The following is a 26,590-nucleotide window of genomic DNA, read 5'->3' as shown; positions in this document are numbered from 1 at the left end:
CCTAAATGTTAGCCAGATACTGTAAGTAAGTGTATTATTAGTTACAATCTGCCTATTCTGCTGGCAATGGAAACATAGCATTTTAAATTATGCATTGTAAGCTTTTGTTTTGGAGGCACATTTTCAAATGTGAGTTGCCAGTTTATACAGAGCAAGGGGTTGAATGCAGGCTTTCCATGCATCACAGAAGTAACCTAACCCCTACAACTACTGGGTATTTGGAAGCCATTGCTGCTCTAACTTCCTACATTGAAGGTGCTCTGGTTTAGTTAACGTTTTTACAAAGCTGTAGTACACAGCTAGGAAAAGCAGGGTGCAGTTCCCTGGCTAGTAACACTACTAAGCATTATGGCACCTCAGTTAGACATTGCAATAACCACTGCCTTTCTTGGGGAGATGATGAACCTTTTGGACTTGCCTCAGTTCACAGGTGAATTCTGAGCAGTACAGAAAACTAAACAGGTCTGCTGTATCCTCAGCTCTGCCATCATCCAAATCACCAAGTTGCCCCTCTTCATTGTTTAAATTTCATTCTTCTTTTCATTATGCTACAAAATTGACATTGAACTATAGTTGCATTATATAAAAGTTGTGCAGGATTTTTACAGCATAGATGGCAACTTCTTGTCACGGAAGAACATTTGGGGGATTTTTTTTTTTTCTTGTGGTTAGTGGAAAAACAAAGTTTATGCTAAAACTACCACACTGTTATCAGCTGATGCTATCATCTGAATTGTTGTTAATCTCCATATAGATTATACATCACTAAATTATCATTTCTGATATCTCCATGTGGATATCTTTCCATCTGTTATTAATACATCAAAATTATTGTTTCTTCTGAAATCAAACTTAAGTAAATAGTTACAGATTAACAGAAAATTATGGCACAGGAAAGTGAGAGTATGCATTTGTCTAGTTTAGTTTCAAAAGTGTTATCCAAATGGAGAAGAACAAAAAAACACTACCCAGCATAGTGAACTGTATTCTTTGCTTATTTTTTTTTTTTTTCCCCTCAAAAAAATTATTTACAGCAGTTCCTGTAACCAGTTGGGATTGTTACACAGTGGAAAAGTAAAAATATCAAAAATGGGAGAAAAACTTTATTGGTGATTGCCCAAACACAACCTCTTTTTGTTTCCATTTCACAGTCCTTTAGTATTGACATTTGTCTATCTTTTTATAGCTTTATGCAAAAGGAAATTGCAAGAATTAACTGAAAACTGAGTTCTTGAATAAACTTTATACAATTTGAAAAGACTGCTTCTCCTTTTGTGTTCAAATGAAACATAGCTTAAATGAATGTTTTTATTTGTAAAACAAAATTATCTTTCAAAGACTCTAAGAATGTGAAAAATACATTATTTAAAAATACAAACAAAAATCTTGGCCCCCAACTAAAGATTTATTTTCCAGAATTTAGAAAATGCTTTACAATTAGGTTTCATTGGACATCTAGAATTCCTCTGTCTTCATCTGCAGTAGGTGAAAGTAAGCAAAAAATTATGCCAGTGTGCAAACCAAAGAAAAGATAAAAGAATTTTGATGAAACACTCATTGACAAACACCTTCATGTGACAAAAAAGTGTGTCTTCTTCAAATGAAAACATCTACTTTGGCTGTCAAGTTTAATTATTTTTGAACTAGTAGTTCTGCCTGTGTTCCACAATACTAATCCAGCCATCCTCAAACCGGCAGTAGGAAATCTCAAAGCTGATACTACCTTCAATTGAAGCAATTACAATAGATTTTATTAAAGCCCTGTTTAAAGCAACCCAAGTACCAAGTGAATGCAATCCTTATACTAATAGCTCTTAAATCCTAGTTTTCACATCACCATAGTAACTTTATTTTGATAATTTGAGTACAAATATTGCAAAACTGCATTTCTTTATACAACAAACCTTTTTTTTTTCTTTTGGTAGTTAGCTACACAAAAATCTTTTTTTTTTTTTTTTTTTAAAAAGGCCTTTTCCTTGTCACTAATTGCTAAGGCAAGTGACCAATGTTTTCTAGAATAGGTGCTAATGCCATTGTTTGAGAGGAAAACTTTTAAAGCTTCCACAAAAAGATTAGTTACAAACCTGCGAAGGCTTGTTATAACCATAGTTCCTTATATTTAAGCTACTAAATGTACAGTTAAATTATTTTCATGTACCACTGATCTTTGCTATACCTCACATCCTGGGAGACAAGACTACTGAAGCTGCTTTTCCTAGACACATTACTGGTACCTGTGGAAGATAACTAGGACATATACCTGGCTGAAAAGACATTTTCTCTCATGCAAACTTGTGTAATGTGCAGAATTACTTGTAAAATATATTTTTGTGGAACCTACATGCTAACATTTACTGCTATTATTACATACTAACTGTTCAGAGCTTCCATGCCTGACTTAGGAACAAATATGTTATTCTGCATTTCCGAAGGCTCCAGCTGAGCCAAAAGGAAGCATTAATTAAGCATTTTATTTATTTATTTATTTAAACAGGGATTAAATGGCACTTACAAAATCAGTTTCTCCCACAGTATGCTAGGCTAGCTGTTACAGTGAGTTAAGCAAATAAAAAAAAAGAAACTAAGAGACTTCCAACTGAGATGCCACTCTTGCCTGTCTCTCTGCATCCATATGTAAATTTTACTGCAACTGATTGATGGTATCAACCCGGAAATAATAGAATAAATTAATTTTTCTCTGTCACGCAGGTTTTCTTGCTCATCTTCATTTAAAATTGCTTCAGACCATTAGCTTCCTAAGAACTAGGACCATTTTCTTTCTCACAGTGTCAGCACTCAACAACATATACAAAGTAAACAAAATAAAAATATAACAAAATAATTTAGTAGTTCCACACAGTAATATTGGTAAGGCAACATAAGTTGCTTACAAAACACAGTTATGTGCTTAAAAGATTTCCTTCCTCAAGATCTCACCTAAAAAGGGGAAAGTGTTCGTGTTGCTCCTGTTACTCATTTGCATGCTAACATGCTACCTTATGTTTTAGCTCCATTTAAACTGAAAAACACGAGAACTGTTTCCTTTTGTTTGTATTTTGCTTACTGTGAATACTATTCATCTGACTTAATGCACAAAGTTATGTAAGAGCCACAAAGGAATCTATTTAAAAAACATAGGGAATTAACTAAACCTATTTATTTCATGGCACACCAGGATTTGTGTTTTACTTACATGCTATCTATTGCAAAAAATCAGCAAAATGTACAATTTCTTTGAGAAAACTGCAAACATTTGTCACTGCAAGAAAAAAGCATTTTTCCTTTTTAATAGTATTTTAATATTTGTACAATTACTTAAGAGTGAATTGAAAAGAGATTGTGTATTTACCTATATAAAAGAAAGCTTGAAATAATAGGTAAATTTAGTCTTTGTAAAACCAAAACACTTCAGACTGAAATTTATGTTTGCATTTTTCTTTATTAAAATTATGGCACTTAATATTTAATAGCAGAAATAATAATAGGGCTTCACAATCAGAAGCAGTATCATTTTCCAAACATCACATTTCTTCCCACTACAATTTGCAAGATTTTTCAGAAGAGAACAAGCCCTTTATAATTTGCACAAAACTGAAGAAGCCTTCATCATGATTTTTTATTTTTGGATTACAACACTATCGCAGCTGTATCAGCCCGGCAAGCTCACTGTTGTTTATTTTCCTTTGTATTCTGTAAGTTAAATTACAGTTTCACTGCGCTGTCAAGTAAAGAATTGTCATAGGATGTCACTGGAAAAAAATTAACATTTATGTTAAATGTGGCTAATCCAGCAAAGGAAAAATCCTTCCATTTAGCATTATCCTTCCATATTTTTTATTTTTTTTTTTATTTTTTTACAAAGAGCTAATGTTGAACATATTGCATGACATTACCAAAAGTATTACAAGAGTGTGAACTAAAAATCAGACTTCTCTACTAGGGCTGTAGTGAACAACAAAATAAAAAGAGCATTACATTGCAGCACCTTTAAACATGTAACAAAAAACAGTGCTCAGTTCACACCAAAAATGGCTTACTGTATTGTACTATTATCAATGTTTGTTTGTGGAAAAATATATATATATATATGTACACACACAAAGGCACACACACAGGGAAAAAAAAAAGAAACTCAAGCATTTAGATGTCTGAAAACTGAGTTTTGGTGTTCAAACAAAATAATGATAAAACACCATATAATAATGTTCACCAATTTTATATCATCCACATGCATTTTTCATTGAACAAAGATGACAGGCTCTAGGAAAAAAAGGTAAATTAAGTACTTAATTATTTTATAATAAAGTAAATGCAATCAATGCATGACATGAAGTTGCATGTTAAATCAAGTATCATTATTCAGCATTAAAATAACTGTACCAGTTCACAGGTACTAAACAATCCTTTCAATGTTCACAATGTGATGCTGCAGCAAATTTATGATCAGATCCAGCTGATAAGAGTATTACTATGAGTGACACAAATGTCCACAGAACACAAAAGAATACAGAAATGCTTTGGAGCAATATCTCCAAAGTTATTTTAATTTCCATCCCATCTCCCATTTCATTTATGTCCAGTCTTAAGATTAGTACATTGAAAACTGACATTATTGGTTTTGAAACATTATATTAAATGAAATAAAATCTAATAAAGAGTTACAACTACAGGCTTCATCTAACAGAAAGCTAAGCTTTGGTTATATAAAGTGCAGGTCGATAATATGCCAGTTAATCACAATATTGTACATACAGCTAATTTTTGCAGCTCAGTTTCCTTGCAAATTTTAAAAAATACTCATGTTTTTACAGTTTGCTTATACAGCAGGCTCAGTTAAAAAAAAATCCTCTTTAAATAAATTTCAATTCTAAGTACTTCAGTACCATCCACCTTTGTGCACTACGCTTCTAAACTGCTTGGCAATGTGTAACCTCTTGGATGTTCAGTAATCTGCACAACCACATTTGCATCCCATCACATGAAATACCTAAGCTCTTGACAAAACACTTCCCTAACCTGTTCAGATCACTTACACTTTCTGTTGTATAAAGTTTTCAAGTTTTATTATGATACAAGCAGTACATTCCATCACTCTCATAGCAACTTCTGAAGTAAACCTATCATTGGGAATCTGTGGAAAAGGAAGTAAGTCAGGATACCTAGTTTTTAAGCTATCTACTCCATAAGCTTCCAACGTCTGAACATCATTTGTAAGCCCTTCAAGTTGCTGACTATATTCCTCTATTTTTTGTGCAAGGGCTGCTGGTTTTACGTCTTTGTCCGATTTGCCCTTCACAGCGTAGTCGGCTGCAATCAAGGCTAGTTTAGTAGAAAGGTAGCATTTAAAGCATACCCATTCATTGGCATTTTTATGGAGGTCATTTCTTGCAGCTGAAAAGTTAGCTCGGGCCTGCCTAAGCCATCGACGTGCCTCTACAGGATTGCCAACAGACCTGAATGTAGGTGGGACGAAAAAGCGTTGCGAGTAAGATGGCGCCGTGGAAGATGGACACTTTTCTTTATACTGTTGCCTTTCAGATTTGTGACTTGTTGCTTCCTGATTCCATGAAGTATAAAATCTCTGAAATGAAAACTTATCTGACTGAAATCGAGAAGCAGAGGATGAAAATGGTCTTCTTGAGGCTCTGTCCATATTTTGATCCATAAAGGCCTGCTTCTCTAGCCTGTTAATCTCATTCTGTAAATGTTTGAAAACTTCATTAGCTATATCAAGATTCTCTGCATTTTTATCTGGATGCCATTTAAGATACAGCCTCCTAATAATCTTTTTTCTTTCAGATTCTGGAAGCTTCCAAGCCTGTTCAATCACTGATGTCACTTCTCTTAGTATTTCTGGCAACGAGTTTGACTTTATCTTTTTTGGAGAGTGATGTTTTGAGGACATTGTTTTGTGGCTCTCTCTACCAGTGAAGAGAGGTGGAATTGTCCTCGGTCCATGTGCTGGAAATTCTGTAGGACTGGTTGGGGTAGAAGGTGTGCTATCCCTGCTTTGAGAACTTTCCTCCGGTCTTGAAAATTTGTACAAGTCAAGAGAGCTCACTATTTTATATTCACTATATCCAATATCAATCTGGTAAATCTTCCCCAGAAAACTGGGACTTTCATCATCTTCTCTTTCTACTTCTTGTACAATGATTGCATAGGTATAAGTTGGTTGATATGATCCATATATATCACCACCTTCAGCATCAACAAGGTAACCAACATATTCACCAGGATAAAATACATTCATTGGATCCATAAGAAGTGTATAGTGAATTTCAGCTGGTATAGGAGTGCCAGGTGTTGGTAGTTCAAGTTTTGATGGCTCAGAAGAGTCATACTTCACTCCTAAACTGTCAAGCTTCTCACCGATCCGGTAAATATCATTACAACCCAGCATGGCAATTAAATACGAGGTATCAGAAATCAGGTTGTCAGTTGCGGATTTTAAGGTCATTGCTAATGCCAACAGGAAATTTATGTCTTTGCTGTCAGAATGCTGTATGTAAAGCAATATTACTGCATTTCCGTATCTCTTCAGGAAAGCAAATGTTTCACTTTTGCTGTGGGGAATAGGAGCAAAACCTTTAACTCTTAATGTTGTTTGCAACTTCTCAAAACAGGAAACTTTCAAACCTTCTCGCAAAGCTTTGCAAAGTCTTACTGCTTTTTCTTCATTAGCTAAAAAAGCATTGTCATTTTCATGCTTCATAATCCTAATGAGTCCTGTGATGAATTGTTCTGACGACAACAGTAACTGTAACCTTCCCTGCAAAGAACATAACGCTCCAAACTGACAAATTTTGGGAGACTCTTCATCCAACTGTTCCTCAAGAATACTGCTAAGTAAGCGAGGCCTCAATTTCTGAGGGAATAACATTATCAATTTAGTGTGAAAACCATGGTCCTTGCCTAAGTAACACTGGCTAAGATCAACAAGCATTTGCACACCAATGTTACCTTGGATTCTGCTTTTGTAGTGGGGTGCATCATCAAAAACTAAGATACTAGACTTTACCAACCTACCATCCTGACTTGGCAGGTAAAGGGCAAAATCCCTCATATTCTCGAGGTCATTCCTAACCTTGACAGAATCATTCTGAAGACTTTTGAACAGGCCAGAAACTACTCTTTTAACCGTGCGCATTTCATTAGGATCCAATTGCTTTCCTTCCGAGTTCTTGAATATGCGACCTAGAACTTCAACATACTGCTTTGTTGAAATAATATCTTCAGTACCCAAATGTTTAAATAACTGATGGAAAGTACCAAGTTCTAAAGGAAGTTTGTAAAGATAAGGTTTAAAATCAGATTCATACTCAAGGTTTATTACTACCTCTTCAGGCTTAAGGAGCTTCCAACCTTCTTCCACCATTACAAAAGAAACTCCTCGAAGCTGAAAGCGGAATTCCCTTTTCTCTGTACTAAGAAATTCATAAATGCTTCTTAGGACCTTGGCCCTAGTTTTCACCATGTCCTCATCCAAAGTTGTTATATTACATATGTTCCTGCAGTTATTGATGACTTTGTCCAGAGGAGGGTCCAAATTAACATTCAGCATAGTTAAAACTTGCTCAAGTTGTTCTTGTGCACCAAGACTACTTCCCTCTTGCTCTTTGATACTTAAAGGTGTTGCTTTCTCAGGAAGAATGGGACACGAAGTCCACAGCAACTGCAACACATCGGTCTGTTTGAATTTAGGATTCACCTGTGCCCCATTGAATCGTATAAGAGGAAGCGTCCCATTAACTTCTTGATACTGAGGATGAAATCTAACAAATTCTGCTGGAGCTCGTTCAGGGCACAGAAAAGGAATTAATGACAATTCTTTCAGAAAATTTCCTGTCAGAAGGTCAGTTCTCTCTTGAAATATGTGATGAAGGAGGACATCAACAGTATTTTGCAGTGTTTCTTTAGACCAGTTTTCTGTATTTGCTCGCATGCTGATCTCCTTAGCAAACTGTAGTAATTGTTGCTGTGAAATGATGAATTTCAATCCGATATGTCGTAGAAAAGTTACCCACGATGGCAGGAATGCAGCTTGATTTTTCGGTTTTGTAAGCTGCTCTAGTTTCTTAAAAAAATCTTGAGGTATAAAAAATTTTTCAGGAAGCATAACTTCAAAGACTTTTACAGTCCTGTCATAAAAATATTTTGCAGGTTTTAATCTATTGCTTGCATCATGAATGATCAAAATGCTTTCAAGCTTTTCAAACAGCTGTTCCTTCATTTCTGAAGTTTCTTCAATGCTAGTTAGCCTATTCTTTAAGTAGATCAAGTGTTCTAATTTTGCATCGTAAGACAGACTTTCAATTTTTGGCAAAAGATGTTTCAAGTACACTTCAAGATCATCCACAGAGACACAGCCAAGCACAGTATACAAATCTTTCAAATGAACCTTCTCTTCAAGGAAAGCTGATGAAGTCGACTGTGTCCATCTGTCTACTTCTACTGATGGGATGCTTTTTGTGAGGACATAACACGTCCCATATTTTGAAATGCTGATGTATCGGCCACTAATGGATTTATAACATGGAAGAGATTTTAAAATTTTAATGTCATCCTGAGATGTCAAATGACATAAATTGCAATTAAAGTACATTAAGAGAGCCTCAAAGTCACTTTCTGCTAACTTTTCAGTCCTAAAAGTTGATGTCTGTACCATATATTGTATGGCTTTCAGAATGCTTGAAGGATTATCTATATTTGCTGTACGTCCTGACAAGAAAGGCACCAAAGCACTGTCTTTGGAACAAATTTTGTTCAATGCCAGCTGAATACAGCCTGTTTTCATTAAAGCATGAAAGACTTTATCACTCTGAGCATTTGGAAAAACAGCTATATGCATAATGCTGAGGGGCAGCAAAACATCGCACTCTGGCACAACAAGATGATTAGCTGAGACAGTAAACCTTACACCGGGGAGCAAAGTCCAATCCTTCAAAGTTTCAACAACATCATCGAATTTTGCTTGCGTATCTTCTTGCTCTTCCTTTATATTTATAGACTCACTAATAAAATGCCAGGCATTTTTAAGCCAAGATTCACTTGCAAAGTTTTCCTTCCATTTCATACAATTTCTAGTTTTATATTCTCTAGGCAACACAGATGATAACAATTCAGCAAAACTTCTGATATCAAAGACTTTCGCTACTTCACTGCTAAGTAAAATATTGTTGTATCTCAAATACAATGTGTTCATAAAGAGATCCTTGCGAGATGGAATCAGTTCGTGGTATGTTGTCAAGAACTTTGGTCGCTTTGAATCAAAAATTTGCAAAACATTGTCAAGAGTAATAAGGAGTGGCAAGCCCTCAATCTGGATTTCATTTTCTTCTGCATCTTTAAAACAGTAGTCAACCAGAAGTTTGAGACTATGGAAGAGTTTCAAATTTGTCTGCTGAAGACGGCAGGGTAACTTTCCAATGTGACAATTAGAGTCTGGAAAAGAAAATGTCATCAAAAATAATCGGACATCAGCAGGTGTCACATAGGTGACAGGAATATCTGCATCTACCAAACAGTGGTAAAGGTTTGCAGTTTCATCACAGTTATATACCAAATTAAATCCAATTTCTAAGAGTAAATGCTTGAGTCTGTAAACATTTTCAGCCACTGTCTTCCGCGTTGTGATGTTATATTCTGTATTTTTGAGATGCTGCAATTCATCTTGTAGTAAGTTGTCAAAGAATGGCCTGCCTTTGTTCACAGTAGACATGTTAACCCATGTGATGATAACAGCAGAATGCAAATCAGAACCATCAATATTTGGAGCTCGCATAACAGGTAAAAGACGCTTCAAATCTTCATAAATGCAACTGTAAACTGCTTTCACTAAACAATACCAATCTGGCTGAATATCAAGTCTATTAACTGGAAAAAATGATAAAAATTTTTTTAAAGTGTCTTTCACAACATGAATAGGTGTGTTTTGCAGCACTGATACTGTAGGATCAGTGCCTGGAAAATACCGTTTCTTCAGCTGAATCAGCAGTTCAACATAGGCTGGTGCTATCAGCGCTGTCATTAGGCTACTATTCCAGTCACTTCTTACTCCAACACCATTATCATCACGCCACAGATTTCTTCTTGCAGAATCCAGAGCAAAGTGTCCATTCACATGAAAAGGTAATCCAGTTTCTAATGATAACGGTAAGAAACAGAATGCTCTGTGAGGTTTTTTGTAATTATGAGTAATGCAAGCTGCGACCCCACCACGTGGAAAAAGAGTAATGTCCTCATTCTTGTGGGCTGAAACCACACTTTTGGATACCTTTTCCATGGCAGAAAAGCCTGACCTGTTACAAATTAACCAAGTTGTAAGATTTCCTTCAGAGTCTTCAGTATCCATTGTGTAAGTAATCTGTTGCACAGGTATTTCACTTAGCTGCTTTTTTTTAGTTACACTGTCAATTACAGATGCATGGAATTGCTTTCGTTTCAGTCTGTCTCCATCAGTGATTTTGCCTTGTACAGAATACAACACATTTAGTGCTCCTGTTGTTTTTTCTATCTCACAAATAGAAATTTTTTCCATATGGTTCAAAAACATTAAGAGTTCTGCTCCATCTGTACGGAGCTTATCTAAAAGATTTTGGACCATTCTATCTGAGCAAGGAACTGAGGAAATTTCTGATACTTTTGCCATTTCTCCATTTCGAAGAGGAAACCTAAACATCGTGCAATTATCCAATTTAAAGTGATTTCCTAAGTAGAGGTCCAGTACATCTGAGAACTGTGTTCTGAAATCTGCATCTAAATCTCTAAACATGCGACCAGGACTTGTTGATGTTGAACCTGGTGCATATCTAGCATGAGGATCAAAAATACAAAGTATGTCATTGCCAGATATGAAAGAAGGACAATCAGTAATATGATAAACAGAATTGAAACCTATACCATATTGTCCAGTTTTACAGGGATTTCCTACTTTTGTACCTTTTCCAAGGTTCTGAATTCCTCGAATATCATCTTCTGTAAAAGGCTGATTGTTGTAAACACACAGTGCTGGTCCTTGAAGTGGTGCCCATTTCTCATCAAATATTCTGTCGGCTGGATGCTGTCTAGGATCAAACACAAAACAGATCTCTGTAGCTTTTGCATCATCTGCATTCTGAAGGAGCTCTTTCAGCATTTCTTTTTCTGAAGGGTAGGCATTAAGAATGCTTTTAATTCTACTTGTCAATTTTTCTTTCTGCCCAAATTCTGTTCCAAGGGTAGTAAAACAGATATTGGATGCATATCTTTCCAAAGCTTTATGGCGTTTTGGTACTGCTCCAAGCTTTACTGCAACTTCTCTCGGAATGTCACCATGACAATATTTTACAGTTGTGTCTTTAACTTTAATCCATGGACAGTCATTGTAACACAAAGATTTTGCAGACAGAAGTGCAAGACGAGTATCAGGTAACAAAATATCACCATACTTTTTCTCACAAAATTCCTGCTTCTTCTCTCTAATGAGGCTCCATATTCCTTCACTAATTATTCTCCTGCAAAGCTGAAAGTTGTCTTCTGTTAGTTGTTTGGTCCCTCTTTCCTGATTTATTAATTCCAGAACTACAGCAAAATCTTCAACTGTAAAAGCCTGTCTTACACCCACACTTTCAAATAGCTCACGGAAACTATTTTTATATTTATTAGGCAACTGATAGAGATAGGGTGCTGCTTCAAAATTCAAATGAAAAGACACTTTTGTTGGATCAACATACACATTCTCAACCAGAATAAAACTACAGTTTGTCAGTTGTTCAATTATCATAGCTTTTGTCGATTCATTCTGTAACATTGCTTCGTGGAGGTATTTGTAACAAGCATTAGTGATATTTTCTTGATATAATGTGATGCCATCAAATGACTTTGCAACTTCTTCTAATTGATTTATGACCAAATTAACAGCTGGTTTCTTCAGTAAACCCAAAAATTCTTTGACAGCTAATGACAAAGCACCACAACCTTTAAAGGAGTGGGAATTTTCATTAAGAATTGGTTGTATTAGGCAAACTATATCTTGATGATCAGCAGTAAAAAGATCAGTTGCTGGAAACATTGCTTCAGGCTGAAAATCACTGCCTTTCCAGTGCAGTGAGAAGCCTGCTGGCTTGCTAAGGAAAGGAAGGAAAGGGATGGTTTGACATTTTGCAGCAAATTCTTTAGCTCTAGGGTCCCTAGATTTTAGTTTTTCATCAATAAGACTCAATATAATACTGCTTCTGAGACAAGCTGCAGCATGATCAATCTTGTTAATTTCAGCTACTGACTCTGCACGTTCTATCAGATCCTCCCATAAAATATCATCTTTAGCCATTCCCAACTGAACAAGCTTAACCAAAATAACTGGGTTAAGATAATCCTGAGCAGTGCCATAAGGAAATCGTCCATCTTCATCATCATATAACTTTGCAACTCTTCCTTCAGGATGGATCAGTCTTGATGGTGTAACTAATGGATGTTCATCCAATGAACAGGGAACACATGGAGTAACACGAAGAATTCCTGAGAACTCCTCAACTTTTTCATTGAGAACATAACGCATCAAAGGATCACGCAGCTCTGCATCTATCTCCTGAACATTAGGGAAAAATACCTCAGAAAAGAACTGTTTCTCAGAGAAAGTGTTCTCCAACAATATGTATTTGCATCCTGCTTCTTCAAATCCTGTCTTTACCCAGGACGGGAGATCTACAGCACACAGATTTTTGGAACCAGTTTTTTTAAGGTACTTCAGAAAGATCTTAAAGGCCGATGGTCCAACATCTGGTCGTTTTAGTATAGAGTCATCTAAAAACCTTACATTCTTCATGGAAACCCAAGAGAAACCATCAGAAAACACTTTGATCCCTTCTTTGCTTTTCACATGAGCTATATCTTCATAAAATCCTTGACAAATAACAGAAAAATCATCGTGAACTGAATCAGGATCTGGCCACACTGCACAGTAACTGTAGTCAACTAGCTCACCGTTGATTGCCATGTCACGTAGAACACAAAGTGCTTCTATGTAGGCTTTTACAATAACATGCCTCATGAATACTGTATTCCATCTTCCTTTCGTGTCTGTTTTCCAGATCTCTTTCCGATTTGAAGTAACTGCAAAGCAGCCATTTATATGAAGAGGTAAGCCTGTTTTTATTCGTAGAGGTAAATAGCAGAATACTTCACCTATGGTGTTGCAATTAGGTTTCACAATCCACTTTTGATCCTGGGTTTCAGACAGCAACACTCCTACTCCACCACAGGGAACAAGACCTAGTCTTCGTCCACTTTCATGTAATGAAAATTTTAAAGCATCTCCAATGTCCATGCAAGAACATATAAGCCATGTTGTTGAGTCTACTGTTTTCTGTGGCAATTCATCAGCTGATCTTTTTATCTGTCCTGATTTAGCCATTTCAAAGAAAGAAGCTGGATCATCCTCTGTACCTCTGAAAAGTGGAGACTGTAAATCAGCAATCCTTCTAAATACATGGTGAAATTCTTCTACTACTATTTGTAAGATACAGGAGGACTTTGGTGTTTCAGTGGGAAGCTTTTTATTACTACTGCTGCAGACCTTCATGAGTTTAGCCGCTTCCTTTAAAACACTTACATTTGGTGCAGTCAAGGCTTTAGAAGAACACAAATTTTTTTTGATAGTGACAACATCTTGTGCCACCCCAGGATCATCTGCCTCAATTTTCAAGTATTTCAAAACCATTGAATTTACACTCTGAGCAAATATTATCAGTCTATGACCACAAATGCTAAATTCATCCACAAGAGAGTAAATGTCTGCTGTATTGTAACATGCACTGCTGACTTCACTCACTTTAGCTTCCTGCTGAGTTCTAAAGGACAGCCTGAAAAGCGTTCCTTTGAAGCTGTAAGGAGATTCTACAGTCAGTGGTAGCTGGCAACCAAAAACTCCTATAAATGGCTTAAATTGATTAGGAAATTTTCGTAGCCTCTTCTGTTGTTTACTCCAGTTGATTTTGATCCCAGGGTTAGATTTATCTCTAATATGCTTACTGATATGGTTAACATTTGGATCAAACATAATCATGAATTCACGGCTCAAAATAATAGGAACATCAGTGATATGATAAACAGAATTGAATCCCAGTCCAAACTTTCCTACTTTGTCAACTTCACTCCTTTTTAAAGACTCTCCTAATCGAGTTATATTTAGGAAGTCAGAGTCAGAAAATTCAGAATTATTGAATGACCACAAAGCTGGACCATGACATGCTGCCATTCCTGGATCCAGGAGATTCTCTCTTATATCCATATTTCTTCTCATGTCAATCAGGAAATTACATTCTGTTGCATTAGCATCATCAGCATTTTGAAGAAGCTCTTTAAAGATATCTGAAATTGAAGGGTATTCTTCCAAAATGTTTTTAATCCTTACAGTCAGAGGCTCTCTTTGCCCAGATTGCTCAAATCCCATATTTTCTGGATTAATCAATCTTGTGCTAAGGCATGGGACATTTAACCACTCAGCAGTTTTCATTGGTATGTCTTCATGCACCAAAATTATTGGTTCAACAGAATCTTCAAGCAAATCATTTAAGTCATCAACTTTGATATCACAATAACAGCACTCATGAATTGGCCTCATTGCAAGTTTATAAGGAAGTTTGCCACTGTATAGTGGCATGGGCGTATGCAGACTTGCAGGAATCTGATTGCTGTACAGCCATCTTATGATGCTCAACATAATGTGAAGATTTTGTTTACTCTCTTGTTCCGAGAGAGACTGCTCACTTTTTAGATATATTTTCTGAATGACCATAGAAACGTGGTCTGGTGTTAACTGCTCAATTGAACCACAACATTTAAACAACTGGTGAAACTTCGCCATTGTTTTTGGCACATAATGTAGATAAGGCTGAAGATCAAGATCAGGTACTGACTTTATTACTGCTTGTGTGAGGGAACAAAATGTTTTACCTGTCCAAACCCAGGGAAATTTCAGGGCTTTAAAAGCTTCTTTGCCTTCTTCTAGATGATCATGCATAAATCCATAAATCTCAAGCAAGATATGCTGAAATTGATAATAGTCCTCATCACTGAAGGTTTTAGAACTGTGCCAATCAACCACCACTTTGAAGTGTTTTAAGACTGCTTTTATGCTGGGCTTGGTTGGGATGCCAAGTGCTTTTTCTATATCCAACAGCACATTTTCCACAAGAGGAACTGAGGAACCAACTAAAATTGCGTGAGATATATCACACATTTCTGGTGGCGAACACAGATTACAATGATCTCCTTTCCAAACTAAGGATCCTGGATAATTTGGAGGTCTTTCCTTACTTGCGGGAATCCATTTTATTTTTTTCAGCGCAGCTTTTGTTTCAGATGAGTGAAGGAGTGTATGGTTTTTGTTCAAAATCATCAAAAGAGTTCTAGCTTTTCTTAACAGTAAATCATGATTGGTGCTAGAGTTAGCATGCAAACTTTCAATTTTATTTGCCACTCTCATAATATCACTTTCCTCAAGATTGGCCTCATTTTTTAAGCCTATTTGTCTCAGAGAATGAAGAATATCTGAAGATGTAAAAATAACGGGGGGGAAGCAAATTTCCTCCTCAGCATAAAACAAATTTTGCAGAAGTTCTACCTCAGGATCAAAGAGTTCATTTGCTGACAGTATCTTTTCCTGTGAAATCTTAATAAACTTTAGTGATGTCAGCCAATCTACCACATCTGTATTCTCATTTTTCAGAAAAGTCAGATTTTCAAGAACCCACTGCATTATCTGTGTTGTTTCATCGTATGAATAAAAATCACTTCTTATGTCTTCTATAACAAACTTCAAGCAATCTGTGCTCTTTAGCTGTTCTATTTTCAGCAGGTTAGCTAAGCGAATAGTAGCTTCATCACTGCTGTCAATTATTGGAATAGAAAATCTTAGACCAGGAGGAATTTTGGCAGTGTGGTGTAATACCTTACTGCCTTTTAGCCCAGTAAAAACAGGGGCACTTTCATCAGATGATTTTTCGATTTTTTTAAATATTAGCAATTCCTGAATAATTCTTCTCTCTTTTTCACTTGCATCAGTTAAACTAGCTAAGAATGCCCTAAGAGCATCTTTATGTGTTGATGGGAATGATGCAACCTGATTGTATAGTTTCTGTAAGGACATTTTTTCCATTATTTGTAAAATAGCACTTGGCAATGGTGGATGCACATATTTTTTTATAAGTGGATGTTGGATAGAAGTATCCAGCTTCTTAAGTACAACTCCACCAACTTTCTGAATAATATCAGCTAAATATTCTGGGAGCTGAGTCTCAGATTCATCTTCCAGAATGATAGGCGATGGATTCCTAAATCTAATCAGTTCCACTGATGTTTGGTTTTCCTCCAGCAGTGTCTTGGGGATAAGCGGCATGTCATCAAACACACTCAAGTCATCAGAAAAATGTATATATAGGTTCTTCCAGACCATCTTAAGCCAGGAAACTGATGGGTGATTTTTGTCTTCCAAACCTGGATACCACTGTACCACCATGTCTCTGCCAGGCCACACGCTATTCATAACTTCTTTAATGAGCCGGGCAAATCTTTCTGGGTTCAGAAGCTGCAGCTGAGTGCATGGCCTTCCTGAAATTATAGCAAAAGGGCAAAGCCATGAAAATGACAGAGCAAAGTTACATAACAAAGTGCTTTTGGTTGTTGTGGGGGGAAGAAAGAAAAAGGAGTGGGGGGGAGGAATCTAACTTGTACACTGCCTTTTCTTTTTGTGGAAAAAACTGTTTGTTAAATAGAACTGCAGATACCAGCTCCCCTTGCTTTTAGGAGTTAATGAAAAGCAAATACATTCCATATTAGTGTAAAAATAAAAACAAATTGAAAATTATCTATATGTTATTGCATTTGTTAGTTTGACACAAGAGTTCTCAGGCATACATAGCAACTACAGTTTTACAATCAAAGTAGAAACTTCAAACGTATGTTTTTTGTTTGGCTGATTCTTTACACTACTTCTTTGCCTAGCGGTAAATAAGAATCTAATCCATTATTTGTTATAAGATTCAAATAGATTTGAAAGATTATTTATTAGATATAACAGAGAGCAGCTCAGGTGCAGATGATCTTACACTAAAACTGACAAGCAACAAAATTCAGTTGTGCAAGGAGTGCTGAAACTAAGTTTAGATGTAAATGCTTTTATTCTTATTATCAAAGCCCTCACTAAAAGAAACATGTTAACACTCATGTCTCAATTATCATTAAGACAGTTTATACTTAAAAACTACAGAATGTCTGGGGTTAAGAAAATAGTACAGAATATAAAAATACCACTACCTCCCAACGACATCAAAAACAACGACAGAAATGGAAGCAAGACATCTATTTGAACTTCAGATCTTTCTTCCATCTAGATAGCACTGCCATTTCCTTAAAAGCAACCGTCCAATTAAAGATATTACCTACTGTCCCTGCTCTGCTGGAAATCAGTAGCAAGACATCCTTCAGAAAAAATTTTTTTTACTTTCACTTCATGCCTACAGAGCTATGCATTCTGTTATTTCTATTGAACAGAAAACACAGGTAAACACAGTAGCCTTATGAAAGTGAGAAATACTTGCAGCAGTGGACCAGCAACATAAGAATCTACTTAAAAGCTAAGCTTAAATCCCATTATTTGCACACAGAACTTTAGAAATACTGTTTTAAAAATCTATACACGTGATCTTAAAATACTGGACATCTTCCTGCATGGGAATTTATTTAAAAATATATAAATAAACCAATTAAAATATTGATCATTTGCATGTAATGTAACTACAAGGTTTTCTTCATCAATATGCACTTTCCCCTCAAGTGTATTTAGAACTCTTTTCATAATTATGTTTGGTAGCTACCTTTTGGCAGCTCTATTTGGCAAGTTTTGTTTACAAGAAAGCTGGGGTAATAAGAATAGCTAATCATCAAATTCACACAAATATCAAGCTTCAATCCAAACCAGTACATCTTCAGTTAATAACCATACCTGAAAATCCCCAGAGAAGCTGTTGGGCTAGAATATAATCAAATCCATTTTTAGAAAACATCCCATGAGTTACACATTAACACTATAAATATAGAAACAGTTATTAACTAGAAAAATACAGTACACATTTTAGGAGAGAAAAAAATAAGATCTGGTTGTCTTTGTACAACACAACAAAAAAGATTGCATCCCATTTTCTCAAAGAAATAATACAAGAAAGTTTCTATTTCTGCAACTCTATCAGGAATCTCTCTGATATAATGACAAGGGGTAACAGTTTTAAACTGAAAGAGGGTAGATTTAGATGAGATAATAGGAAGCAATTCTTCACTATGAGGGTGGTGAGGCACTGGAAGAGGTTGCCCAGAGAAGTTGTGGATGTCCCATCCCTGGAAGTGTTCAAGTCCAGGTTGGATGGGGCTTTGAGCAACCTGGTCTGGTGGAAGGTGTCCCTGCCCATGGCAGGGTGGAGTTGGAACCAGATGATCTTTGAGGTCCCTTCCAACGCAAACCATTCTATGATTCTATGAACTTCTACAGCTATGTAAGTAAAATTATTGACAGCTAAGGTTTCAATACCTGCCAAAACCCTCTCTAACACATACTATTTATAACAACATACAACTTTTATGGTACTGCAGTTGTACTTTACAATAATGCAAAATCTCAGAATGAAGAATAATTTAGGAGGAGGTAGAATGAAAAGTAGGCAACTACAGTCTTGCAAAGGATTATCTAAAAGTCCTTAAGCATTTCTAGAAGATGTAGAAGAATTATACTTGCCATCTTCATTTACAAAATTACATTCTTCTAATCAATGAGAGGCATACTACCAACCAAGAACAAGTCCCTAGAAAAATGTCATTCAAAGAAACTGCCAGAGGAAGATAGACAAAAGCAGGACGTTAAATGTGACCAAAAATCTTCCCAGGAACAAAAAGACTAGATAGACTTTGTTGCAACTCAGACCAAGCCTGGAAGTGAATGAATGTCCTAGAAGAACTCAGAAAGTGATTGCTTTAGGAATATATAGGGGTTTTTCATTTTAGTCACCTCTGCTTTTTCCATTTAAGATGTATTCAAGCATATAGTCTGTCAGACCTATATTTTGTTTTGGTTGTTTTGCTCTGGTTTTTAATTTAAGCATGGTTTTGGACTGCTTTGTGACTCTGACTTGAAGGACATTGTCTAGGACAATACATCTCAAAAGTCAATTTAAAGTATCATCACGGGAACTGGCATTTTTCAAAGCTAACATTCCTGTCTTCCATACAATCTTCCATCCATCTAATCTCACTGTGGCTATCCTGATCCATATATATTTCTGTCTTTTTTAACTCCTAGCAATTACTACTAGAGGAAACAGTAGTTCTTTATGGTTCTATCCCAGATTAAGTATATTAAATTGTGTATCCAAACAGTGAAAGTAGTCACTACTTTCAACAGTTTTTAGTCTGTATTAAAAGAAAATAAATTAAAAACACTACTGGGGGAAATTAACAGTAAAAAAAAAGTATTAAAATAAGCATATTCTACTGCAACAATAGACACAACACCCATCATATAATATGCCCCTAAGGCTGTGACAATTCTGCTTTTTAGAACAAAGTTTTTCTTTATAGTAGTTTCAGTTTCAGGCTTGCTATTCTTCATATTCAATGAAAGTCCTAGCATTGATTTCATATCTTCTACACAATTTATATTATTTCAAATATTTACACTATTTACTCTGTGTAGTAAGTCACTCCCAATTCTTTCAATCTTTTCACAGATGCTTTGCCATACTTTAAAAGTTTATCATCTTCCCTCAGAATTACCTTATTTTTCTATTATTTTGGATAATGAAGCAATGATCAAACCCTGGAGAAACGAGTAGGTTTCCAAATGAACAGGAAAAATAAACAGAGAACATAAAAAGAACTGAAGGGGAAAAAAGGTCAGAACACAGTCTGAAGAAAGAAAGAGTATGACTGAATGAATGAAGACCATGATAAAGGGTATCACAAAAAGCAAATCAAGACAATGATTTATAGTATTCTATGTCTGGTTCTAATGTCTTCAGTCTAAAAAAGAATTCTGACAAATTGAGCAATTTAAAAAAAGAATCTTTTTCTGAAAAGCACATTTTCTAAACATTGAAGAACAGCTCACCATATACTCATACTATTTAAAAATAAGCTGAAGAGTGACTTATTTGCACGTTGTGTTTACGTGAAAAGACTTCTGAAATTCAGACTTCAAATTTACCAATCAAATGCATAATGAAACGCAAGGGTGGAAAGGTAAATATAGACAAACTCTGAGTAGAAAAGAGGCAAAAAAAATTAATTGTGAAGGCAGTTAAACATAGAAGCATCTTATCTACAGATGCAGCAAACTTCTTCACCAGGTCTTTTGATCAAGATTCGAAGTATTTCAGCAGGTCCACATTGATACAACCATAAGCTACAAATTAAGACTCAGGAAACACTTCATAAAATTATATGATCTACAGTATGCTTGAGGCTAGATGCTTAGGCTGGTTTCACCTCGTTTTAAAAAAATACACTGATATGATCACTTGCGATTGTGAGATAAGAGATAACCCATAATACCAAAACCGTGACATAGCTATTGCGTATGCAAATACTACAAATGCAAAATAGAATTCAGACTTGTCTTAAGTAGAAGAATACTATTTGAACAAAATTACTGAATCTTGAATACGTGGTTTACTATGCAAATATCTATTCTTGTACTGTAAATTTTCATCCTTCTACCCTTGACTTTGCCCTTTTGTTCATTTATAATTTTCATTTGTGTCATTTCCAATTTAAACAATATAGTCTATCATATCTTAAATATTTTTTGGGATGACCAACTTATTTACATGAACTCAATTTCAAAAGAGACATTACTTTAAACTTCGGTTTAGAACTAGTCTGTTCAACCATTAGAAATCTGTTTCACTAGATGAGAATACAAAAGACATATTACCTCGGCTTTTGGCAGCTTCTTTCAAAGCAGCTAGAACCTCAGGCTTCAGGTCATCAGAAAGTAACCTTCCTTCCAGGCCAGGAAAGAGAGATCTAGCACACCATTTAAAAAAAAAAAAAAACCACCAAACAAAAAAAAACAACAACAACAAAAACAACCAAAACACATTTTAGCAAAGCATCTAATTTATGTTGCTCCACAGACATTACCAGCATGGTAATCATCATGGTAAAACAGTCACATACAAAGCAATTGCTTACATATGCAGAATAGGGCTTTCAGTGGGCATTTTCTTATATATGAGAAAATTATACATTTAGAAGCAGAGAGTAGTAAGAAACTAATTTTTCCAACTATTCTTCCTTTCAAAGCAGGTCTAAGCAAGTTTTTTTGATAGGAAAACTGGGATTAGAAAATTATTTTCACCTATTTGTATTCTAACACAAAAAAAGAAAGGTTAACTAGCACCTACTATTCTATGTCTCTTAAAGATTTTATTTGAAAACATAGAAAACGTACAACATGTAATTCTAGAACTTCACACAGATCTGTGGATTTCAAGATATCTGCAGACGGTGGTTAAGATTATTGTAGCCAAGAGTCAGTCTCATCCTGCCCTTTCCTTCCCTTCATGTTAGCACTTAAAACTATTTAGTTTTGTAGAGCTTTGGTCTTCCTGAAATCAAAAATAACTATCCAGTTTAATTCTGTCAGCAGGTATGTTAATTATACATAAACCAACACAGAATCTTGTTCTTCCACAGGTGTTAACAGAAAGAAATTCATAAGAGCTTACTTCAGCTTTTTAAGCAGGCTCCAAATTTGAATACACGACAAGCCAAACTTAAGTTGAAAGTGTTTTAAAACATCTAGCATAAGTCATTTATCATATTTATAAGATTAGAATTAAAAATATTTACTGTAGGCAAGAATAGAGGCAAATAAAGCATTACTATTTCAAACCTGTGTATTATCATAGCTATCAAGTAGATTTATGCCTGGTATAACATACTTTTCTATCAGTTTTGCAAGACTAACCAAACTAAGTCCATTACCATCAGAACATGAACTGAGTAAGACATAGTGGTATCATTAAGTTTCAAAAAAAATATCTTATGACTAGCCTGAAGCAGGGCTGTAATTTGTTAGTCTTATCATGGGAATGTTTTCTGTATTAGTATACTGGCTTAACTTCTGGAAGGTGAAACAAAGTGAAAGAATAGCAAATGATAAATCATCTCACAACAGATGCTAGAGAAATTTTTTTTATTATTATAATTTTTTTAAGAAGACACTAGAATCACAGGCTCTGAGTAGTGTTAATCCACTGATAAATAACCTGAATTGCCTAGACCAAGAAAGATTATGGGTTTAGTATCTAACAAAAAAAGAACAGCAGCAGACTTGAAAAAAGCAAACTCCTCTCAAGCAACATGAGAAGACCAGTTACCTGCACCCAACTGCTTTTCTTAAAGATGTGTTGTCTACACATACATTCAAACCTTCTTGAAGATGTGCTGTCTATACATATATTCAAACCACATTTTACATAAGGACCTTACTTGGAGGACTTTTTACCTTAATAATATCTATATTGGCACACTCCAACCCACCTCTACTTCCCTTATAAACAGTCCATAGGGCAGTAAAAGCAGCAAAGCACATGCCAAGTGCCATATTCTCTCAAGTTGAGGATCTGAAAATTAGTGGAACTCTGAAGGAAAGGAGAAGGAGGGGTGGTTGTGAACATACGTACGGGTAACACTTTGTAAGAACTAACAGCTACAGGTAAGACATCTGGCGTGTCTGAGTGATTTCAAGCAGTATGTCTTAAGAGATTACTTGGAGAAGGGTCCAGATTTAACAAATCTTTTATACATGCATAATCCAGTACAGGCATAAAAAGCAGTAGTCATGTTTTCTCCTCAGTGACCCCAAGGTCACTTATTCCAACTATCCTGCTCTTTGCTCTCCCCTCCCCAGTGTCAGTGCAAGGTTTTTTGGCTGATTAGATGTGACCCAAATTGGAACACTGACACAGCTGAGAAATGAGCAAGAAAAAAAATAAAATAATTGGAGAGGGACTGGAAAGAACAAAGTGAGAGTAGATGTAAAAGACAAGCCCACCTTTTCCACAGTAGTATCTGTTTAATTCCTGAAACCAGCAAGTGTTTAGTACTAAGCCCTGCACTGAAAGTAAGTGTTGTGTAAAAAAAAAAAAATAAAAAAACACAACACCAAACCAAAACCAAAAAAAAAAACCTGAAGTAATCTCAAGCTTTAAGTCTAATAAAAGCTCTTAACATTACCTAATTTAATGTACTTCCTAGTATGCATGTTTCTAACCTCCTATTTATAATTTTCAGAAGAAAGCTAACTTGAAATGTATCCTGAGGTATTCCCTTAAAGCCTAGGTCACATGATTCTTCATAAAGTTATAATGGCAAGCAGCTGTCAAACTTTTCAAATGAGACATATGCACACAAACATGTACATATATACAGAAAACTGAGTTCTATCTATGCATTATTTCTTTACATTACAGGCTGCTGCATATCATGTTGTTTGCAGATAACCAAATAACAGTCTGAAGCTCTGTTTTAACATTTAAACTAAAAAAAACCCCAATAAAACAGTATTTAAAATATTAAGTATACCTGGGATATTCTTCTGAGGTTATGTAAACTACATCCTGTTCTGACACAGATGAGGAAAAAGGAATAAAATTTCCATTCTGTAATGGCAAAAGCTCCAATCCAATCAGGTCACTGTAGACTCCATCAGCAAGCACAAATTCTAAAAGATGAAGCTTTTCTTCAGCAGGTCCACTGTGTCCAGATTTCCTTAGTACTTGCCGTACTACAGCAGGAGTCACTTTTTTCACAGCTTTAGCAGTAGAAATAGTAAGATGCACTGCACTAGCAATATTTGCTGGTACCTTGGCAATCTGCTTCCCTGAATTCTGGAGGTAGTTGAGAACAGACTGTGTGTACTCCAAACTCTCATCCATTTCAGAAAAGTGCACCTGTTCCACCTTTATCCACTGATTACTCACTGAGTAAATAACTGTATGCTGGAGCAGCTCTTTAAAGAGAGGTACTACAATTGGTTTCCAGGGTACCCTGATTTTGTTCTCATCAGGCCATAACCTATAAATTCTTTCAGCTGACAATGGAAAATCCGAATTCTTCTCAGTCTCCATTCGTTTGATAGCTTCCAAAATAAGGGTGGTATATGCCTTTGGCACTATATTTAGCACCAGAAGATCATTCCACAAAGCTGCTGGATCTCTCCATTGATCCAGCTCTCGCCATTTGATACTCCTCCTATTGTCTGTGAGACCAAAGAAACCACTAACATGAACTGGGAGTCCAGTTTTGCTTTCTTCACCTGGAGGCAAAGGCAGAAAACAAAATGCTCTTCCTGAAAAGTCTGCTACAGCTCCTTTTTCCTCCCCATTAGTTGATAAAGACATGGCTATTCCAATAGTAGGAACAAATTTCAAGTCGTCAGCTAAACAATCCAGTTCAGTACACATTCCTCGACCACCTACACAATTACATACTAACCAAGATGTTTTCTGTGCGTCCTTAACACTCTCATCTTCTACAACTATATTTACATGGTATGTCACACATGTTATGCTATTGCTTGGGACTCCCTTACAATACTGATTTATTGCAGCTCCTAAGATTTTGATAGAATTGGGTCTTTCATGCTTCAATGCCTTGTTCTCACTAGCAGTTACTCTGAAAATTAGCCTCTCAGTTCCATCAGCTTCCCTAACATGCAATGAAACATCCTGAACACTCTTCAAAAAGAGCAATACTGTGTCCGCATCTGCTCTGAAGGATTCAAACAGCTCTAAAACCTTCGGTTTGTCATAAACATTGCTGCTCAGTTGGGAAGGCTGCAGACGAAGTGGGAAACGAAAAAAGGTACCAGGAAAGTTTCCATTCTTAAAGGTTTCCTTAGTGCTGCCAAATACACCAATGAACGGTGCAAACTGGTCTGTAAGTTCATTGATTTCCTTGCTATCTTCTTTTAGATTCCAACACTGGCCTGATTCATGAGGTCCAAAAAGGGTTTGATGGGGATCAAGCATTCCAATCTGGTCACCACTGAAAATACTAGGGACATCTGTATACATAAAAAACAACAACTATTAATAATCCTAAAACAACATATTTTTCAAATACAGTCTTAAGGAACAAATTTTAAAAGGGCATGAAAAACAAACGTTATAAAACCGCGATGAACCGAGTATAATGCCCAGGGAAGTGGCTGAGTCACCATCCCTAAAGGTATTTAAAAGACATGTAGATGTGGTGCTTAGGGACATGGTTTAATGGTGGACTTGCCAGTGCTAGGTTTACAGTTGGACTCAATGATCTTAAAGGTCTTTTCCAACCTACATGATTCTGATTCTGATAACATATAATTCAGTGCTTACTGACAGGAAGAAACAAGCACACCCCTATTCTGTAATTAAATATATAAATAGTCATTCAACTATTTGAATTCTAGCAAACAGTGAGCAAGTATATTTTTTTTTCAACTATATACTTTTATCTTTCCAATATTTTCAGGAAAAAAAAATTAATTTACTAAAGATTTATTCTATTACATTCATACTCTGCAGATCTTGAAGGCTTGCAAACAGTAATCTTGTACATTTAAAAGCATACATTCCCAGAATTATCAAACTGCTGAATGTATTACCTAAGCTTTTATTCATGCTCTACTAGGTAAAATTTGTGGAAAAACACCCTGTGTCTTTACAAACTCACTTCACAACTTAAAAATGTTATTTCAGCAAAAATTTGCCTCTTACCGTGTACTATTATAACTATGTAGACTGTAAGCACTATTTACGCTATATGCTGCTTCCGTACAGCAGTAAAACATTCTGCCAGAATAACAGGTTTCAAGACTGAATATTACCAGCTTGTGAAAGAGTATGTACTATCTCTCTGAAATGTAAATGTGCATATACCTCTGTTGGGGAATATCCTTTCTAGCATGAAATAAAAATCACTGCTTATTATGCAAAGAACCTGCATAAAAGTTTCAGTCTAGGCTAAACCTTCACTCTTCTACTTACATATCTACCCTATATTATGGGCCTCTATAATATGAACAGCAGTGCATAACTGAAATAACAGTGTAAAGGAATGTTCATTTCAATATAAGGGACTAAGTACATGATGATGTTAATAGAAGAAACAAATCTCCTCCAAAAACCTTCAAAATCCAAATGATACTTTATGGGGTTTTAGAAAAATATGAATGCTTCTTAAGGAAACTTAGCCAGGGATCCAATGTAAAAATGCACTATAAAGAAAATATGAAATGTTTGATGAATATCTAAAATAATTAAACAATTTAAAACTTCAACATTTTCATTTTAAAATATCTACAGAGAGTACCTGTTATATGATAAACCGAATTAAAGCCAATTCCAAATCTTCCAACTTTCAGGGGATCATCTTTCTTCCTGCTTCTTGCTATTTCCTGTATACCATGCCAGTCCTCAGGGGTGAAAATTGCATCATTGTATGCATAAAATGCTGGCCCTACAATAAATAGGCAAGTGTTAAAAAGATGACAGAAGAAAACTATCTACTGTTA

General features: G+C 35.7%; 1 protein-coding gene across 5 annotated transcripts in view; it reads right to left on the bottom strand.

Moving 5' to 3' along the window:
* Positions 1–1,386: 1,386 nt before the first annotated feature.
* SACS (sacsin molecular chaperone) overlaps positions 1,387–26,590 on the bottom strand; it is a 62,456-nt gene continuing 37,252 nt past the window's right edge. For 3 of the 5 annotated variants that reach the window (XM_069808145.1, XM_069808146.1, XM_069808148.1), the window contains 5 exons: positions 26,389–26,535; positions 23,617–25,099; positions 20,960–21,051; positions 17,984–18,010; positions 1,387–16,590 (listed from right to left, as the gene is read on the bottom strand). In XM_069808145.1, the coding sequence (XP_069664246.1) occupies positions 5,030–16,590; positions 17,984–18,010; positions 20,960–21,051; positions 23,617–25,099; positions 26,389–26,535 (13,310 nt within the window). In that variant the 3' untranslated portion in view covers positions 1,387–5,029. The remainder of the gene's footprint in view (positions 16,591–17,983; positions 18,011–20,959; positions 21,052–23,616; positions 25,100–26,388; positions 26,536–26,590) is intronic. The other 2 variants (XM_069808147.1, XM_069808149.1) reach the window with 1 other exon arrangement.

This window comes from Haliaeetus albicilla, chromosome 20, assembly GCF_947461875.1.
Source record: "Haliaeetus albicilla chromosome 20, bHalAlb1.1, whole genome shotgun sequence".
NCBI lineage: Eukaryota > Metazoa > Chordata > Aves > Accipitriformes > Accipitridae > Haliaeetus > Haliaeetus albicilla.
This window is presented reverse-complemented; position numbering and strand designations above follow the sequence as displayed.